At 42.8% G+C, this 19,544-nt stretch overlaps 1 protein-coding gene across 1 annotated transcript in view; it reads left to right on the plus strand.

Annotated features, from left to right (window-relative positions):
- Positions 1-19,544, plus strand: part of Cfap43 (cilia and flagella associated protein 43) — a 106,797-nt gene that overhangs the window by 78,358 nt on the left and 8,895 nt on the right. The window contains exons 24-32 of the mRNA XM_059256700.1: positions 866-1,072; positions 2,565-2,654; positions 2,888-2,968; positions 3,894-4,019; positions 10,416-10,535; positions 13,838-13,945; positions 15,445-15,531; positions 16,207-16,295; positions 18,942-19,155. Coding sequence (XP_059112683.1) covers positions 866-1,072; positions 2,565-2,654; positions 2,888-2,968; positions 3,894-4,019; positions 10,416-10,535; positions 13,838-13,945; positions 15,445-15,531; positions 16,207-16,295; positions 18,942-19,155 — 1,122 coding nt within the window. The remainder of the gene's footprint in view (positions 1-865; positions 1,073-2,564; positions 2,655-2,887; positions 2,969-3,893; positions 4,020-10,415; positions 10,536-13,837; positions 13,946-15,444; positions 15,532-16,206; positions 16,296-18,941; positions 19,156-19,544) is intronic.

The following is a 19,544-nucleotide window of genomic DNA, read 5'->3' on the forward strand; positions in this document are numbered from 1 at the left end:
CCCATCCTTTTCTTCTCCTCCTCCTCTTCCAACCCATAGCACATCTGTTTGTTTACACACAGAACTGTTTAGTCATCTCTGATCGGCTTCTGGTCCTCTTCTTGTTGCATGTATCTATAAGGAGGTCATTTGAGCCTAAAATACCTCTGGTGCCAGATGTTAAATTCATTCCTAAAATACTTTAATGATTTCCTCTTTAGTGGGAGAAGCTAATGGACCAGACTCTGGCTTAACATAAACCAGGGTTAGAGTCAGAGTTGCCACTTTGGGTTGAACCTTTAGTGCTTGAGTTGAGTTGGAGCAATCCCCTTGGATCCTGCTGTCACCATAGCTATTGGCTGACCTAGTTGGCTAACTCATGTTCCCCCTTCTATTTGAAAATAACTCAACTCTACACAGGAAGCACCCAGGCACAGCAGTCCTTCTCTGGAAGACTCTCCAAACACCATTGCTTTCTTTCTCCACATCGAGTTTCCAAGGAAGAAGTGCTGAGTTCTGTACCTTGCTTTATAAAATTTTATGGTGGATTTTTAAGGACATACAAAAAAGTAGAATTGTCCAATAAGCTTCCAAGTGCCCATCAGTACTTCCCAGCAGCCCTGCATGTTGCATTGTAACACAGCTCATATTACAGGAGAGAGGTGGTTAGGGTGTAAATCTTGCTGCTGCCTTAATCCAAACCCAGCTAGCCACCACTGTAGATTATTAAACCTAGAAATGATTCGCTATAAGCACCAGTCTGGGAAGATGATTTTGGCCTTCCTAAATGATAATTTCTAGAATAATCTTAGAGGTGCATATGGAATTGTGTTACCAGAAAAGACATAAGATATGATGTATCTTCAGTAACCTATTGTTATTTCAGGATATCATTTACAATGTAAAAAAGGCTTTCAATAGTGAATTCGATGCTGCCTATAAACAAAAAGAGTTTGAAATTGCACGCGTTAAAGAAAAGAATGTCAGAATTGAAGAAATTATTTCAGACCTGGAACTGGAAGAAAAAGTCTGGCAACCAGTGTTTGAAGACTGTGAGCAGCCAGAAAGAGCTCTTGTTGTGGAAGATGATGAGGTACAGGCCAGCCATCTTATCCCTCCCTGTGTCTCAGGAGGTCTTCCTAGCTCTGGTTGTCCATCCTCTTGTCTGTGCTTAGTTACAGGGAACAAATGCAGGTGGTGTAGCCACAGCAGCAGAAAGGATTCTTTTATGAATCCCATGGATTTGGGGATGATCTAAACATCCAGCCTAGGGGGAGCAGGAGCCCAAGGCTGGAATGTTATGGGGTCTTCAGAGTTAGCTTGTGTCTCTGTGCAATTTCCACTTTGCGTCTCTTTCACTAAAGAGAACAGCTCATCTCAGTGAGACTCTCCAGTTCCAACTCCAGGTGTGCCTGAGAAGGAGCTCCTTGGCCCACCTCGGGTACAGGTACTTGAAGTAGAACCCCAATAGGCCAGTGACACTGATGGAGTTTGGGTAATTATCTAGGTCATTTGAGGCAATACAGGCCCAAGGGGGAGGGGATGGATGGATCTTTATTTTTATTGATAATAAAAAGCCAAAGTATTTAGAAAGGACTACATATCATCTTTTTAGAGTTAAAAATGCAGAGAATACACAAAGGAAACCTCTGACTTGTAAGAAATAAACTGAAATTATTTGGAGGCAAAAGACAATCATGTCTAGAAGTAAGTGACAGTTTTTGTGACCCAAGTTAGATGCCAGGTACCATTCTAAGTGCCCCAGTAAGACTGGAATAAATCTGTGATTATACAAGCTTGATCCCCATTTCACAGATGAAGAAAGTGAGGCACAGAGAAGGTAAGTAGCTTCAGCACAGTCTCCCAGCTCATGGATAAGAGCTGAGAGCTGAACACTGTCCGTTGTCACAGTCAGAGGACAGTCGCTTCCCTCCACCATGCTGTGCTTGTTGATTCTCTTTTCCTTAGCTATCACTGTGCATCCTGAGACCTGGAGCAAGATGACAACCAAGACCTCACCCTGTCACTCTCTGAGGTCCCCAGTCATGGCAGTCACTTCTGCAGTGTTAGTGAAACCCCAGCTCCGCTTAGCTGTAGCTCAAAGCCATTCGACGCTCGCGAAAACAATTGTTTTGGCACATCTCTGCTGCCCCTGATCTGCCTGCCCTGCACAGGCTACTCACGCCACCAGTGGGAATAAAGCCCATCGGCCGGCCCTTTCTCTCACCTGTTCCTTGCCTAGTGAGTTTCCTGTTCTGCCTGCACATTCTGGTTCATGGCTCCTTGACTGCCCCAGGCTCTTAACTATCTATCTTTTTGGATATGACTTAGGTGATTCTTCTAAACCTCCTACTAGAGGAGACAGTCCCTGAGAGTTAATAGATAAGCGAGGCTTCATTTTTCCAGCACTCTTATTTTAGACCTTCTTCATACCACTGTAAAAAACTTGGTTGAAAATCTAGAATGTTCCTTTAACTCCCCCTCAATACCATTTAGCTTTTCCCAGAATGTGGAAGGAAAATCTGGTTTGATATTTTTTAAGAACTCAGAAAAAAAAAAAAAAAAACCTATTCTTTCTCTTTCAGATTTCATTTCAAAAACACGTTCCTCCATGGCAAACAGCCAAAACAGAGATGACCACACCCTTTGGAATGGAGCAATTGCAACAAGCACGGGTATGTGGTTTTGCTCAAATGGTACCCAGAACCTTCTTTCCGTCCTTGAAACACACCATGCATTTATCACAGTCCGGAGGTCACTTGAATCTCAGCTGCTATCCTTCTGTTCCCTCCCCCATATCACTGTCACTTCCCAAGTCCCAAAGGTATCATTCTAATGGCAGGCAGGCACCGCCTGACATGTTACCTCTCTGTTTTAAATGCCTTCTCTGATCCCGGTTCTTTCCCAGGCCTCCGATGCAAGACAGAGAGGCCTGATGGACATGATGGGAGGTGTTCTGGAAGTCAAGAAAGAGGACATCTTGAGAATGGTGAGATATTTTGCCGTCTTTGTGGAAAATGCAATGCATAAAGTTCATCATTTTTGTTCCCTGTAAAACTCAGTTTTAGAAATTCTACAACCCCAATATTCCCTAACCTAGACAGATGTCACAGTGGACCAACAACAAATTTGCCTTCTGTTCTCACAAACATTCACCACCACCAGAAGAAGGAGGAGGAGGAGGAAGAGGGGAAGAGGAGGAGGGGGAGGAGGAGGGGGGAGAAGGAGGAGGAGGAGGAGGAAGGAGGAGGAGGAAGGGAGAAGGAGGAGGAGGAGGAGGAAGGAGGAGGAGGAAGGGAGAAGGAGAAGGGGAGGAGGAGGGGAGGAGGAGGGGAGGAGGAGGAGGGGAGGAGGAGGGGAGGAGGAGGAGGGGAGGAGGAGGAGGAAGGAGGAGGAGGAAGGGAGAAGGAGGAGGAGGAGGAAGGAGGAGGAGGAAGGGAGAAGGAGAAGGGGAGGAGGAGGGGAGGAGGAGGGGAGGAGGAGGAGGGGAGGAGGAGGAGGGGAGGAGGAGGAGGAGGGGAGGAGGGGGAAGAAGGAGGAGAAGAAGAAGAAGGAGAAATAATGAGCACAAACAAACAAGCATTGTGCATGGTGATCTTGCTTCACCTACAGTTGTTCAAAGACCAGGGACATGACATTCCAGGTCTTCCTGAAGTTCTAGCTACATAGATACCAATACCACCTGAGTTTGTTACTTAAGAGTCTGGGCAACCCTAAAATTATCACCATCCTCTCAGAGTCGTAGGAACTAGGAACTCGGTTGTAAGGCTTTCCCACATTCTTCCATCAAAGCATCAGGTTACTCCCCTTGATGTTTCCCCTTTTAACTGCCATCTGAGCTGGGAGGTTTTACTGTAGTGCTACACTGATGTAGCTTATAGATGCTAGAGCATGCTTTTTCCTTGTGTCTCCAGGTGATCCCTCAACCTGCTTTCATGGCAAAAGCTGATGCTCTGTGGAGTGAAGAAGAAAGGAAGCAATTCAAAGACTATGAGAAAAAAGTCAAGGAGCTAAATGAAGAGAGAGATAAGTACAGAAAGGTTAGAAGAACAGAAAATTAATAAGACATCTCTAGAATCTCTAGGTCAGATTTTTCCTAATGCCTCTAAGAGCTCAAGGATAGTGATTTGGCTTAAAGTCCCTTGAGAACCTAGAGAGGTTGGGATAGAAAAAAACCTGAAGACCGGATACATTTTTTTTTTTTTTTTTTTTTTTTTTTTTTTTTTTTTTTTTGGTTTTTTGAGACAGGGTTTCTCTGTGTAGCTTTGCGCCTTTCCTGGAACTCACTTGGTAGCCCAGGCTGGCCTCGAACTCACAGAGATCCGCCTGCCTCTGCCTCCCGAGTGCTGGGATTAAAGGCGTGCGCCACCACCGCCCGGCCGGATACATTTTTTAAAAAAAGAAATACATAACATTTTTAAAGTTCTTCTTGACGTCAACACTTTCCACACTTTTATCATTCATTTGATCCTTTGTTCCTCGTCCACATGTTCAAGGAACACCTAGCACATGCAAGACACTACAAGGGATTGCTCCATCTTGGCTACAGCTATTTGCATTCAGTAATGCTTCTGGTTGATTCTATCTCAATCCTAAGGAAAGGATTTGAGAAAACAAAAATACAATCAGCATGACACATATTTCAGGTCTTATTTGAGGGTTTTGCAACATATTTCTATTTTTATGTTCTTCCAGCTCCAAGAAACATCCCCACATTAAAATAGCTTATGCTGTAGTGGAGACCTAAGAGTTGGTGGTAACTGGGCATGGCAGTGCACACCTACTATCTCAGCACTTGGAAGGTGGAGCAGGCACGTCAAGGAGAGTCTAAGAAACCTAGGCTACCTAATAAGAGCCTTCCAAAAAAGTTGACATTATATAGCAGAGCAAATAATATTTTTATGAAGGCAATAAAACCACACCATCACTCAAGATAGGATAGTACAACTTACCAGCTTTATCATAGCATTATACTTCCAGCAACTTCTTTGAATCTGTTGTTAACTTGCTTATATTTTTATTCACTGAAGATTTCCCTTGTATTTTTAACTAAGTTTAAAAGGCAAAAGCCTAAAGAGCCCAAATAACTAGTCGTGGAAGAAGTCAAGGTTTGGAGAGGTAGATGCCCAAAGAGTAATGGGTGGCGCTCCGGTGGCTTTGTCAACTTGACATGAATGGGAGTCAAGTGGGAAAAGATTACCTGAATCAAGGAAATGTCTCCATTTGATTGGCCAGTGGGCATGTCTGTGGGGCATTTTCTAGATTGTTGATTGATGTGGGAGGGCTCAGTCCACTGAGGTCAGTTCCACCCTTGGACAGATGGTCCTAGGTGGTATAAAGTAGCTGAACATGAGTCTGGAAGCAGGCTGGCATACAGCTTCCTCCACAGTCCCTGCCATGGCCGAGCTTCACTTCCTGCCCTGACTTCCCCCAGTGATGAACTGTGGCTAGGACATGTAAGCTAATGTTCTTCCCCAAGTTGCCTTTGGGCATAGCGTTTATCCCAGCAATAGAAAGTGCTAAGACCAGTAGTGACCATTCAACAGTGTTCGATCCATGTTTTAATGTAGTTTCCTACCTTCACCCTGAGTGTCCATTGTAGCTCTCTGGTGAAACCGCAGCCTTGATTAAATTTACTATTTGTCATGGCTTGCTTTCTATTGCTGTGATAAAACACCATGACCGAAAGTGACCAAAGCAACCTGAGGAAGAAAAAGGGGTTTAGTTTATCTTACAGCTTGTCATCCATCACGAAGGGAAGTCAGGGCAGGAACTCAAGTAAGGAAGCTGGACACAGGAGCTGAGGCAGAGAAAGGACACTGCTTACTGGCTTGGTCTCCATGGCTTTCTCAGCCTGCTTTCTGTACAACCCAGGACCACTTGCCCAGGGTGGTTCCAGGGTGGTCAGCTGGACCCTCCCACATCAGTCATTAATCAAGAAAACGCCCCACAGACTTGTCTACAGGCGATGTGATGGTGGCCATTCTTCAACTCATGTCCTCTTCCCAGATGTCTCTAGCTTGTACCAAGCTGAGAGAACATTAACAGGCACAGCATTCTTGCCTCCTCGGCACCTGCTCTCATGCAGTGAAGAGAGAAAACAAAAGACAAACACAAAATGTAGTTTTACCCTCGGTGGTTAACTTCAATCTCGGTTGGAATTTTAAGGGGTTTTTCCATGTTGTCTTTCTTTTTGCTCAGCCTGGTACTCTCACACTGTCACATAGATCCACTTACAGCTAATCTTGTTTCATTTCACACACCCAGTCTTCTTCCCTAACACTGGACATCAAACTACTCTTTCAGTAATATAAAAATCAAGTTCAGGAGGCTGAAGAGATGGATCGGAGGTTAAGAGTGTTTACTGCTCAATCATAAGGACTTTGGACCCCAGCGCCCACATCGGGTTATCCACAACACTTGTAACACCAGCTCCAAAGGATCCAACACCCTCTTCTGGTCTCCATGTACACCTACCCACACACGTACACCTACCCTGAAGCTGGAAAGTTTCTCGGGTCCCACTTGGCTCTCTGCGGACTCACAGCCACTTATAAAATAATCATTCAGAGGCTTAATATTATTTATAACTGCTCGGCCATTAGCTCAGGCTTGTTACTGACTAAGTCTTACACTTAAATTAACCCACAATTCTTGTCTATGTTTAGCCACGTGGCTTGGTACCTTTTCTCAGTTCTGCCTTGTCATCTCACCTCCTCTGTGTCTGGCTGGTGACTCCTGACACTGCCCTTCCTCTTCCTAGCATTCTCCTCCTCTGCCCACCCCACCTATACTTCCTGCCTGGCTACTGGCCAATCAGCATTTTATTAAACCAGTGTACAAAAGCATTATCCCACAGCACTTCCCCTTTTCTGTCTAATCAAAAGAGAAGGTTTTAACTTTAACATAGTAAAATTACATATAATAGAACAATTAACAAGCAGGGATTACAGTTATAATAAGATCTAGTCCATTTGTGTTTGGCAAAATTAAAGAAAATATTATATCTATCCTATATTTGTGAGTCTAAAGTTTCATATCTAATTTATTATGACTAAGGAAAATTATAATTGTAACTACTTAGTCTTCAACTAAATCAAAGACCCCAGAAGGATATAATATTACCTAAGTAAACAGGAAGTACATTGCAAGTAACTTCCAAAAATCTAGAAATGACAGACAGCTGCCTTCCTGGACAGTCATCCAAAATTCCTCTGTAACATTGGGGCATCCATCTTCAGCCAATAGGCCTAGAGTTTTTTTTTTTAGTCACTTCTCCCTGTGTCCTGTAGAATATTTGGCAGTCTCCTCTGTGAAGCAGGAACCTGAAGAACCATCTCATCTTGAAAAGTTCATTGGTCACTTTCCTATGGGTCCTGCATGTCCAGTTTATATAACATTTTGTCAAGCAGTCAATGTGAGGGCACTTTTTCACCCAGTGGCTAACTTTTGCCACAAAGAAAGCAAACTCCATAATGAGTTTCCTCAATGCCCATTATCTTCTCTGAAGTAGATTGGTGCTGCCAGGAGCAGACATGTCTCAATGACCAGAAAGTCAAAGTTCTTAAAACATTTTAAATGCCATATTCTATAGGTCTTTGAAGTGTTTGAAGATTACCTACCTAATTGAAATATATCTATGTATATCTAGAAAACTTAACATGACAAGTATGTCATAGATGATTAACTATTAATCTGTATTTCTTTATGATACATTACAATTTTAAATGAGTTGTATAGACATAATACCCTAAACATGAGTAGAAATATACATACAGTATAACAAAATTAACTTTAAATTGTATCAATAAACTAAAATCCATAGCAATGTAAAACATTTCAAACAAGTTGTTGCTCTTTAAAAGTAGATTCAATAATCTACCCTTTCATCCTATCATATCTATATCCCCTTTTCTTCTTTAGAGACTGCATTTATAATCAACCCCCTTTAAATAAAAATAAACATTTATAAACAATATTTTGGGAATTTGGGCATAGCTTCTCGTACTACTTCCTGCTGGTTGTGGGAGCTGGCAATCTTATGGGGATCCTGAGAAAATTAAGAATTATGTTCAAGTCTTGACTGGAATAGTCTGTGAGGCTGCATTATCTGAACCAGTTACCTTGAAGCTGTTTTTGATGTTGATTCATCTGGGCCATGGTGTCATCAGAGACCTTTCAGGGGGTCTTGGCTAATCAAACCATATGAGCCTGGAAGCAATCCACAGGTTCTCCTCTTCTGTGGAAACAAAAGCAGAACTTCTTTCCAAAGCAACGTGTCCTTAGACACAAACTTTGAAGTCAAGATGCCTTTAAAATATACTTATTGGTTTAACTCAGCAGCCTTTACAATCAAATGTCTTTCTGTAGTTAAAAATCCCAAAGACGTCAGGCAGTGGTGGCACATGCCTTTAATCCCAGCACTTGGGAGGCAGAAGCAGGTGGATCTCTGTGAGTTTCAGTCCAACCTGGGCTACAGAGTGAGTTCCAGGAAAGGCTCCAAAGCTACACAGAGAAACCCTGTCTTGAAAAAAAAATCCCAAAGACAATATAATCCAGACTCTATGTGTGATTTCTGTCTTTACATGGCTTATCTTTTATATTACTTTTACTGTCTCTTTAAAAGACTTTATTTTTTAAAGCCATTTCTTTATGTAACTACATATACTCCTTTTCCTCTCTCTTCCAAGCCTACATACATTTTTACACACACTGTAAACCATTTAGAGTTTTATTTAATCTGAATCTGACTTATTGTGAATCTATAATCCTTCTCTGACCAGGAGAGATGTTAAACTGCTAAACTGCATGTTTAGGACTGGAGCAGCAGCCTTGTCTGCTCACTCTGCTCACTTCAGCTTTTCAGCATGGTAGAGGTAATTCACCTCCAGCTCTGGGAGCCATGCTCTTGGCTGACTCTGGGAGGCAATGGGTCCATGCCTCCATCCAGCAGTAGCTCAGAAAACTTTTTTTTCTTTCTTTCTTTCTTTTTTTTTTTTTTTTTTTTGGTACTAGCAAAAGCTAAATCCACCACACAGCATGCTGCATGGCTTGGAGACACCTCTGTGTACTGCAGTGGGGATCCATCATGCTGCAGGTCAAGCCCACATGCCACAAACCCGCCATAGTTTAGCTCAAGCCCACAGGCTGTGGCTGGCCTGAGAGACACACTAGAAAGCTGTTTTTAGCTCTGTTTTAGAATCTTTTTTTTAAGTTCTCTCAAGTTTTAGGTGGCAAATCAAGCCAAAAGGTTGGACAGCCAAATGCAGCTGCAAGTTTTCCTGTGTCCAGCCCAGTCCTGCAGCCACTCAGACCCAAATAAACATACAGAGGCTTATATCAATTACAAATTGCATGGCCATGGCCTATGGCTCAATTTTCTTGCTAGCTAGTTCTTACAACTAAACTCAGCCGTTTCTATTAATCTCTATGTCACCATGTGTTCCATGGCTTTACCTGTGTGCCATTACATGCTGCTTGCTGGATGGTGGGATGGTGTCACTTCTGCCTTTCCTCTTTTCACTCTCTCCTTTGGATTTTCCCACCTGGGTCCGTCCTGCCCTGCCATAGGCCAATGCAGCTTTATTTATCAACTAATCAGAGCAACACATATTCACAACATACAGAAAGATATCCCACAGATCTACCCTCACACAGACACACACACATAAGTAAATATTTTAAATTAAATATCAAAACAAATGTATAATATAAAAAAATCAAGGTATTCAAAGATGGGAGGGGGAGCAAAATTTTTAGTAAATTGTTATCTGTAGTCAGAATTTTTCTGGAAAGATTTGCTGCAGTTTGATTTACTAGGCCTCCTTGATTAGTGATCTTTAATATGGTTTTCCTCCAATGTAATTGTCAAACATCCAGGCTGAGGAGATGGCTCAATGTACTGGTAAAAGTGCTTGTTGTGTGTGCAAGTATGAGGACCTGAATTCAAAGTCTTAGTTCTCACTTTAAGAAAACCAGACCTGGCTGTGAACGTCTATAACCCCAGTGAAGACATGGGGGGCAGAGCCAGGGGATGTAGGAGGGAGGGGCACAACAGGAACATCCTGAAAGCTCATTGGCCAGCCAGCCTAACCCAAATAGTAAGCTTCAAGTTTAGTGGTCTCAAAGGAATGAAACAGAGACTGATAACTCAGGACACCCAACATCATCCTCTGGCCTTCACACCTGTGTGCACAGGCACATGTACACACACACATATACATGTGCATAAGTATGCACACATGCATATACAACACACACAAATACACACACAAAAAAGGGAATAAAATGACAAAACGAAATCAAAAATTCCAAACGCGCAGCATTTTAGATTGGTCCAGATAGTACTTCTTTGCCTTCCCTCTGCATCTTCCATGTGGCAAAATGCAAATACCAATTGTGATAAGCATTTAATTATTCTGTTGCCTCCAATTTAGTCTTTAGAAGCAGAAATGAAGAAACTTCAAAACTCTATCCAAGAAAGCACACAGAACTTTGATGAACACTTGAAGAGACTCTTTGAAAGGAGAGTGAAGGCAGAGATGGTTGTTAACCAGGTAAACAAGGCTTCATTTCTGTATCTTAACCTTTTAAGTAGTCTGTGGGACATCATCGCTCTTAGGAGCTGACCCCATACTCACCTGGTGCCGAGGCCCTGCATGCCGGTGGGCCCCTCCCCAGCCTCCTCCAGCCAGATGCTGCTATACTCCCTCTCTCTCCTGCTCACTTCTTCTCTGGGGTCCTGATAAGTAGCTGCTTTATGGAAAGAGTGGAGCTTCCAAGAGGTTCTGGGAGAGACAGATATAAAATAGGAATGGTAGCATGCTCTGAACTTGACTCTGGTGATGGCTACATAGCTGTGCTCACTCCAAGAGGGGGAAATAAATGGTATGTGGAAAATGCTTCAATAAAGCTGTTATTTTTCTTAAACATGCTTAGAATATCTTCTTGTACACATGATGGGGGGGGGCAGACTACTAGGAAATGTCCGAAGGACTTGGGAGCTACAGTCACTTCTGCTCTAAAGAAACCATTTAAAAATCAAAAATAAAAGGTTGAAGTAAAACACTTGCCTTGCATGTGCAAGACTCTAGCACCAACAATGATAATAACAACAGCAACAATTATTATTATTACATATATTTATTATTATTATTATTATTATTATTGCAATTTGTTGAAACTCATCAAATTTTTCCAAATTCATGGATTTGTGACATTTTAAAAAGAAAATGCCAGTTGACCATTGTCTTGATTTCCTTTTCTGTTGCTGTGATAAAATTCTCTGATGTAGGCAGAAGTTTCTGTCCTGCCAGCAACTTCCAAATACCCAGCAGCCACTTCCCAAATTACCACACAGAGGTTTATATTAATTACAAATGCTCAGCTGGTAGCTTAGGCTGATTACTAACTAGCTCTGATACTTAAATTAACCCATAATTCTTATCTATGTTTAGCCATGTGGCTTGGTGCCTTTTCTCAGTACAACATTATCATCTTGCTTCCTCTGCATCTGGCTAGTGACTCCTGACTCTGCCCTTCCTCTTCCCAGCATTTTTTTTTTGTGTGTGTGTGTGGTTTTTCGAGACAGGGTTTCTCTGTGTAGCTTTGCGCCTTTCCTGGAACTCGCTTTGGAGACCAGGCTGGCCTTGAACTCACAGAGATCCGCCTGGCTCTGCCTCCCGAGTGCTGGGATTAAAGGCGTGCGCCACCACTGCACGGCCCCAGCATTTTTAATTTGGTTGCCCCACCTATACTTCCTGCCTGGCTACTGGTCAATCAGCATTTTATTAAACCAATTTGAGTGACAAATCTTTATAGTGTACAAGAGGATTATTCCACAGCACTCTGACAAAAGCAATTTAAGGGAGAAAGAATTTGTTTTAGCTCAGAGTTTAAAGTTATAGTCTGTCATAGCAGGGTAGTCCAGGCATCAGGAATCTGAAGCAGCTGGTCTCCTTATATCCAGTCAAAAGAGCAATGAATGTATGTGTGCTGCCCATGTCTCTTTCTCCTTTTATATGACCAGTGATCCCCCCTCCCCCCCCCTCCCCCCCTCCCCCGTCCAGTAAATGATCCCAATCACAATCAAGGTGAGTCTTCCCTCAAAGGTAATCAAGATAATTCCCCACAGCCATGCCCAGAGGCCCCTCCCTGGTGACACTAGAGCCTTTTAAGTTAACAGTAACACCAACATCTGTCACCTTCAGACAATGGCAATAAGCAATGTCCCAAACTGTAAAGTATCTAATATCCAAACTGACTTTTCTACACAAACTTTACCCCTAGGCGATAAAATTATAAGTAGAACATCTCTTTATAAAATACTTCAAGCCAGGTAGTGGTGATGCATGCCTTTATTCCCAGCACTTGGGAAGCAGTGGCAGGTGGATCTCCGAGTTCAAAGCTAGCCTGGTCTACAGGGTGAGTTCCAGGACAGCCAGAGTTATGCAGAGAAACCATGTTTTGAAAAGAAGAAGAAGAGGAAGAAGAAGAAGAAGAAGAAGAGGAAGAAGAAGAAGAAGAAGAAGAAGAAGAAGAAGAAGAAGAAGAAGAAGAAGAAATAAAATATTTCAATTAGTAAATGAAAAAAGAAAATGAAAACAGACAATGATTATTTTGCAACTCTGAGTAGATTTACTGGGCTTGTGCTTTGAGCATCCATAGCTACAAACATCCCCAAAAGACAACACTTATTGTGTAAGTCCTGACCAGAGAACACAGAATAACCCAAACGGTTATTACCAAAGATTCCAACCAAGGTCTGACCAGGCCTCTGGATCCAGCTGCCAATTTTCAAGGACTAGAAGGGATTTGGGAACTTTAAAAACTGCACTTGGGGCAGAGCTCCAGGAGTCCAATCGACGAGAGAGAAGAGGGATTCTATGAGCGAGAGATATGGAGACCATGATTGGAAAAAGTACAGAGACAACTAGCCAAACTAGTGGAAACACATGAATCGTGAACCAATAGCTGAGGAGCCCCCATGGTACTGGACTAGGTCCTCTGGATAAGCGAGACAGTTGTTTAGCCAGGCAGTGGAGCAGGGACATGTCCTTAGTGCATGAGCTGGCTTTTTGGAACCTAGTGTCTATGCTGAGACACTTTGCACAGCCTTGATGCAGGGAGGAGGGGACTGGACCTACCTCAACTGAATGTACCAGGCTCTGCTGACTCACCAGGGGAGAGGAAGGCGGGGGGGGGGGGGGGGGGTGTACAGGGGAATCCATGGTTGATATGTAAAACAAACAGAAAATCTCTTAATAAAGAAAAAAAATTTTAAAAAACTGCACTTGGAGTAAGCAGTTGGGGAGACACAAAAGTACAGACTGCCGATGGCTACAAACAACTGAAGGAGAGAAGGCAGCCTGAGGACATGCAGCTTCTAAGAGATTTAGAAGACGTGACAAAATACTGTTAATGGATGAGTTATGCCTCTGTGCCAGGGGTTCCCACTAAGGCAGGATGGTGGAAACATGGGAGTTTGCTAGTGTTTAGTCCAAACAGTGCTCACTGCTGGGGCCAAGCCCCTGATGACGACGCCTGGGTTCTGTGCTGGCAAAACAGATCTTTTCTGGAGTGGTGATGACAAGAATGTTGGCCTGTATCAAAACCCATCAAATAACTGATTGGTAGTCAGTGTTTTTCTGTATATGTGTTTTGATGAATGAAAGAAAATAGCCAAATACTGTTGGAAGAGGTCCTGTTGGACCTTTCTTTAAGGCCTCCATTTAAGGAATTCCTCCTCTCCACCTAAGCTTATCTTTTTAGCATCAAGTCTATGACCACCAACAGAACGTTCTTTCTCAGCTAGCAATGGTGGTGACCTTCAACGTTCTTCCTCTTCATATTTCCACAGGAGGAAATGAAAATAAACAACCTCGTGTATTCTTTGCTGCTGGATGAGGAACTGAGCTCCAGGGAACAGTTCCTGAACAACTACCTTCTGAAGAAGCAGGAGGAGAAAGTAAGTTTGGGGTTCCCTGGCATTGGTGGCGCTCGCTCTCCAGCATCCGCGCAGCTCGCTCAGACACAGGTCCCATATCTGGAGCCTTTATCTGATTAGAGTCAAAGACTCTAATCAAGTGGTCTTTTGATACAAGAGGAATGCCTTAAAGAGAAGACAAGTGGGTACCATTACAATGATGTCTGGTTATTGTACCGCATAGCTTTCCTTCGGCCATTCCTATTCTGCCATGCCCATCATCAACTCCGTGTCTGGGACTTTGCCAGACAACCCCGTAGAAGGACCCACGTCAGTCTCTTAATTAGGTGATGTGATTCTGCATCTCATTCTGCATCTCAGATTCAAAATACTTTAGTTTCAAAATGACATGCTGTTATAGAAGACAAGACCAAATTGATTCTCAGAATAAAGTTTAAAAATGCAGCTTTTAATACCAGCCAGTGGTGGTGCACACCTTTAATCCCAACACTCAGGAGGCAGAAGCAGGCAGATCTCTGTGAGTTTGAGGCCAGCCTGGTCTACAAAGAGAGTTCCAAGACAGCCAGGACTACATAGAAAAACCTGTCTCAAAAAACAGAACAGTAACAACAATACAGCTTTTAACCGTGGACTGGCTGTAGGACCTTGATCAAAGCACACAATCTTTGAAGCTGTTTACAGGCCATTCTCCAGGGAAATATAGTCCTCTATGGACCATGTGGAATTTCTGGTCTGGTCACCACGTGGATATACTCTACAAACTTTTTAAACGCCGGCCAAGGTTTGTTTCTCTATCATATGTGGGAGATGGGGAGGGCAGGGCCTGTTAACAAGAATTATAAGGTGTCACTGAACCTGGAAGTGATGGGTTAGACTATAGAATGGAAACTTTCATATTCAGAAACACTAAATATAAACATGAATTGTTAAGATTTATTAAAGAGATGAGCATCAATGCTGATTATTAATATATAATGTTTCAACAGGTGTCAACCTACAATGATATTGTTAATGAAGCACAGTATGAACACATTTACTGCATCATAAATGACTTATGTACCTACTGTTAAAGTCTGTTTATATGACCAGGAGTGGTAGTACATGCCTCAGCACTCAGGAGGCAGAGGCAGGCAGATCTCTGAGTTCAAAGCTAGCCTGGTCTACATAGTGAATTCCAGAATAGCCAGAGCTACTAAGAGAGACCCTGTCTCAGAAACAAAACCAAAAGAAAAGAAAAAGCTTGTTTATAACATATGCCAAGAATTTTTATCAGGCATGGTGGCACATTCCTGTAATCTAGCACTTGGGAGGCTAACACAGGAAGACCATAGGTTAAAGGCCAGCCTGGGCTACATAGCAAGACTATATCTGAAATGTATCACAACACCCCTGCAGACGATTAGACATCTTTGACCCAGGAGGAGGCCTATGAGATTTCTTAATCTTCTTAGAATCACCTGTAGCTTTGTTTAACCTGAGAACTCTCCAGATCCCATTAACTGTCCCTGCCATTACTGTAGAACAAGACTTCAGAAGCCATCCAGAAAGCTAGAGAAGACCTGGATGTGTTCAAGGAGCAACACGACATTCTGGTGGCAGAAGACAAAGTGAGTCCTGGGCTCGTCCACTGGACAATGCCGAGTTGTTGCACTTGGGATTGGCAGGGGGGTGGTGATGAGGATAAATTTATTTCCTCATGGATTGTTCTCTTCCTGTCATCTTTAGTTGTGAGTGAATTTCGTTCTGTATGGCTATACGTTTCTGTAAAAACCTGGGGATTAGAAAGACTTTTTTTTTTTTAATTTTCTTACGTTAAGGTTTTTCTTGTGGGGAAAAAAACATTTGTGAGGTCATCAAGTTTAGGGATCTCAAACTTGGGGTGGTGAAGCCCATGAGTTGCTTATAAAAATCAGCTTAGTAGTAGGGCCAGTAGTTTGTAGCAGAAACAACAGCTAGAATAGCAACAAGATGGAACACAATGAGGTGGGTAAGGAGCAAGATAAATGGATTGAACAGTAACTTGCGTGTTTTCTGAATAAGTATTATTTGGGGATCCTTCTGTTGTAGATGCTTTTTAAAAATCTCTTATTTTAAATATGATAACATTCTTAGTGCACTGGCATACTCTCTAGGAACAGACGCATAGAGAAGAGTTGCTTTCCAACAACTGTAAAAACCAGGTCTTTACATCACAGTGATACTGTCTGCAGTTCAGAGACTGCATTAATTAATGAGAGACTTGCGTGTGTCTGCAATCCTGGAAACGATGTGTTTGTCCTTAGGTTCTGGAGCGCAGCTTCAAAAGGGAATTTTCTGACGTTTCTGGTCACCACGTGGATATACTCTACAAACTTTTTAAACGCCGGCCAAGGTTTGTTTCTCTATCATACGTGGGAGAGATGGGGAGGGCAGGGCCTGTTAACAAGAATTATAAGGGCCAGAGAGATGGCTCAGCAGGGTCAAGCCGGGTAACCTGAGTGGTATCCTTGGGATCCACGTGGTGGAAGCAGAGAACTGACTCCAACAAGTTGCCCTCTGGCCTCCACATGCGCCATGGCACACATACATGTATGCACATGTACAAAAATAAACAAACTAGCAAAAAAAATGTCAAAAATAAAATAGTTATAAAGTTTTACCTTTTCCCAATCAGATAGAAATAACCAGCTAAACATCCTGAGGTCATGCTGGTGTCTTTTGATCAGGAATGAAGTGTAACGGTTTCTTCCCACTGTTAAAAAATAGTTAAGTGTCTGTATTCTTATTTCATACATGAAAAGTCTTAAACCATAGCTGGCTTACAGATTCTCCCAAGACATATTCCGAGAAAACGTGAAGTCTTTCTTTATGGTGTAAATCATATTTACATGAGACAAGTTTCTAAGACTAAACACGTCTGAGGAAATACTGCTTTTTACAGCTAGGTGGCATTCTTTATTGCTCAACCTCCCAAAACTTGCTAGTGGCTTTTGGATTTCCAGGGATAGGAAATGAGTCAGCAACATCTTCCCAATGTATCTGACCACAAATTGCTTTTCCTCGGAGAATCTCATGTTCGTGGCAAAATTTTTATTTGCCATGTTTCTTAAATAATAAAGTTTAAAATAAAAAATGCAAAAGAAAGATAGCTCAAAATAATGGTTATCTAGAGTTCTGAAATGTTTCTAAGCTGGAAGGAATATTGGAATAGTTTGCTGACTGCTAATATAATAAATTGAAATTTTCAAATGCAATATATAAGTGTGCTGTCTGTCACCAAGGAGTGAGACAGTTTATGTGAGGGATACAAACTCATGCTCTCCCCTTGGGCAGCTTACCAGAAACTCTGAGAATTTAGCCTAGGACTTGTCTCATATCTTAGTCCCCCCCATCTCTCTCTCTCTCTCTCTCTCTCTCTCTCTCTCTCTCTCTCTCTCTCTCTCTCTCTGTGTGTGTGTGTGTGTGTGTGTGTGTGTCTGTCTGTCTGTGTAAGCCACGGATCAACCTGTGGTGTGTGACTCCTCTGTTACCTTCCACCCTTTGGGGTTGTTTGTTGCTGTGAGAGACAGATTCTCTCACTGGCCAGGGTCCTGTCAAATCTCCTAGGCTGACTAGCCAGAGAGGCTCCAGTATTTGCCCATCCAGTGCTGGGATGGATCACAAGTGTGTACCACGGCGGTGGGCTTCCGGGGGTTGAGCTCTGGTGTTTATCCTGCTCAGTACTGATGGAGATAGCTCCCTAGCTCAGTTTCCCTATTTCAGAAGAGCACTTTTCATTTTTTTGTTTTACTTTACATCTCTTGAGACAGAGTCTTAACTATGAGGATTGGCAGGCCTCAAATTCAACATGCAGTCCAGACTGGCCTCAGACTTTTAGTTAGTTTCTTGCTTCTGCCTTTTGAGTGCGGAGATTACAGTGTGGCCTACCAGGTCTGGCTAGGAGTGTGCTAATTATAAACCCAGGGGAAAATGTGGTGATATATTTGTACCCCAATAAAGCTTGCCTGGGGATCAGAGGACAGAGCCAGCCACTAAATTGGACATAGAGGTCAGGCAGTGGTGGCACACACCTTTAATCCTATCGCTCAGGAGGCAGAGATCCATCTGGATCTCTGTGAGTTCATGGCCACACTGGGTTACATGAGAGAAACAGAACCAGGCAGTGGTGACACATGCCTTTAATCCTGGGAAGTAATATGGCAGGACACAGAAAGGAATATAAGGTGTGAGGAAACAGGAACTCACTCTCTTGAGGCTGAGGGTTTTGTAGAAGTAAGCTAGTGGCTGGGTGTTCTGCCTCTTTGACCTTTCAGCTTTCACCCCAATATCTGGCTCTGGGTTTTCTATTAATAAGACCGTTTAGCAATTTGTGTTACAGGAAACACTTGATCATCAAATAGAATTTTTCTGAATCTGATTCCACTGTCTCTCAGACCCAAAGCTGGCCTTGAGCCAGTAACTTCTCCCAGAACCTGACTATCCTGTCTAGATATGGGTGGAACCATCACTATGGCTGTACACTGTCGAGTATCTCCAAGGGGAGTGCCTAGCCCAGCTCTTTGTAACCTTCGTCCCTCCCCAGCTGCAGCCCAAGAAAACTAAGTTATTAATATAGACAAAGAGGGCCTTTCTCCAGCTCTACATATGTCCAGGCATATCCTACTGAAGAAAAGAGACCAGAAGTGGCTATGCCAGACAGACCCAGGGGGCACATACACTGCTATTGCCTGCTTAAAACACACAGAAAAAAAAGAGTTTCCTAGCATGGGGAAAGCTGCCAGTGGCAGCAACAATCAGGGACGCCTGTAAGTCCAGGGCATGTCTGGGGACCTAGAGTATGGAATGACAAAGTGGGCGCTTATCTCTGGTGTAGACCACTCACCAGCCCTGAAGTCACAAAGGAAATTACATACAGTGTCAGCCTTATGCTAATGGTCTGTCACTTAGCAGTATGTTTTGTTTTGTGTTTGTTTTGTTTTGTTTGGTTTGGTATTTGTGAGAGTATGAAAGGTTGATGGTCTTTTCTTGCTGATACCAGGGTTCACAAACAGAAAACACACGCGGATGTTAACAGTCTTGTTCCTTATGGAGAGCGACCAGGATCTGGCAAGTTAAATAAGGAAAACTTTATCCAGCTAATGAAATCCATGGATGAGTTGGACAGTATCAATAACATGCCAGAAGGCTTGGACCCCACAGTCTGGGAACATTTCTGCATAACCAGACGAGCAAAAGTGGAAAATGAATACAAAGTATATAACTTCGTTTTAAATTTTATTTTAAGTGTACTAATAGCAAATATCACATCTGTCAGCACATCCAGAAAAACTAAGTTTTAAGATCCCCCTGCTATGCCGGGCGGTGGTGGCGCACGCCTTTAATCCCAGCACTCGGGAGGCAGAGCCAGGTGGATCTCTGTGAGTTCGAGGCCAGCCTGGGCTACCAAGTGAGTTCCAGGAAAGGCGCAAAGCTACACAGAGAAACCCTGTCTCGAAAAAAACAAAAAAACAAAACAACAACAACAAAAAAAAAAGATCCCCCTGCTGGGTAGTAGTTAGTAATATTAATAATAACATAACAAGTCAAATAATGTTATTTGTATTGCTGTAAATCTTCAAGATCCAAAATGATGGCCACTGCT

The sequence above is a fragment of the Peromyscus eremicus genome, chromosome 1 (genome assembly GCF_949786415.1).
Source record: "Peromyscus eremicus chromosome 1, PerEre_H2_v1, whole genome shotgun sequence".
NCBI lineage: Eukaryota > Metazoa > Chordata > Mammalia > Rodentia > Cricetidae > Peromyscus > Peromyscus eremicus.